Source organism: Galeopterus variegatus, unplaced genomic scaffold (genome assembly GCF_000696425.1).
Source record: "Galeopterus variegatus unplaced genomic scaffold, G_variegatus-3.0.2 Scaffold267, whole genome shotgun sequence".
NCBI lineage: Eukaryota > Metazoa > Chordata > Mammalia > Dermoptera > Cynocephalidae > Galeopterus > Galeopterus variegatus.
The window spans coordinates 589,982-591,099 of NW_007726378.1; the positions used below are offsets into that span (position 1 = coordinate 589,982).

Here is a 1,118-nt window from a genome sequence, read left to right on the forward strand (position 1 = left end):
ATTAAATTAGGGACCTTGAATTGAGATCATCCTGGATTAGGGTAGGCCCTAAATCCAATGCCGTGGGTTCTTAGAAGAGAAGGGAAGAAACCAAGAGAAGAGGGGAAGGCCTTATAAAGATGAGGCAGAGATCGGAGCGATGCAGCTGCAAGCCAAGGAAGGCCTGGAGCCGGCTGAGGCTGGAAGAGGCAGGAAGATACTACCCTAGACCCTCCACAGGGAGCGTGGACCTGCTGACTCCTGGATCTCAGACTTCTGGCCTATGAGAGAATAGTTTTCTGCTGTTTTAAGTCCCTCGATCATAGTAACTTGTTACCATAGCCACAGAAAACTAATGCAGATGTTGGTACATAGATCGTGCTTTATGGTTTGCTATTATTTTCATCCTCCCCGCCTCAGAGAGGATGAAAGTGGGGCACAGAGGGGTTAATAAACTTATCCAAGGTCACCCAGCTAGGAACAGCAGCATGGGAGGCAAACAGATGCCGACAAGCTTCAGGGTCTGTATTTGGCAGCCACCCCCATACGGCCACCCAGGAGTGGGCAAGTGAGCAAGAGAGTGAGTGAGCAAATGAGTGAGCGAATGAATGAGTGATGAGTGAGTGGGTAAGCAAATGAATGAGTGAATGAGTGAGTGAATGAGTGAATGAGCAAATGAATGAGTGGGCGAGTGAATGAGTGAGTCATTAAGCGAGCAAGTGGCTTACCCTGGTCTTGATGTTCTTCGCCCTGTAGGCGTAGAGCAGGGTGGTCCGTGACTCCTCAAAGCAGGTGCTGGCTGGGCTAATGTGGGCGATCATCACTGTCCGGCTGTTCCCTCCCAGGGCATCCTGCTCGGTGGAAGCCATGGAGTTGGGGTGATGGAGCCTCATGGGCCCCTCCTGCCCAGTGGCACTGGCCCTCCCCCACCCATCACCAGGCCCTCCTGAGGTTCCTGCTCCAAACCCTGAAAAGGATAACTGATACTGAGGACCAGGGGGTCAGTCCTCAAAGAGGTGACTCTTGGGATGAAGTGGGACCTGTTTTAGGCTCCCCATCTGACTTCACCTCTGATAAGAGCAGATTAGACCAAGAGGTAGAATTTGCAGGCACATTTATTTACCGCTTTGCCTATTTGT

The 1,118-nt window shown here is 51.3% G+C and overlaps 1 protein-coding gene across 1 annotated transcript in view; it reads right to left on the bottom strand.

Moving 5' to 3' along the window:
• Window positions 1-1,118, bottom strand: part of LOC103585716 (kinesin-like protein KIF19) — a 38,248-nt gene that overhangs the window by 23,107 nt on the left and 14,023 nt on the right. The window contains exon 9 of the mRNA XM_008566755.1: window positions 708-830. Coding sequence (XP_008564977.1) covers window positions 708-830 — 123 coding nt within the window. The remainder of the gene's footprint in view (window positions 1-707; window positions 831-1,118) is intronic.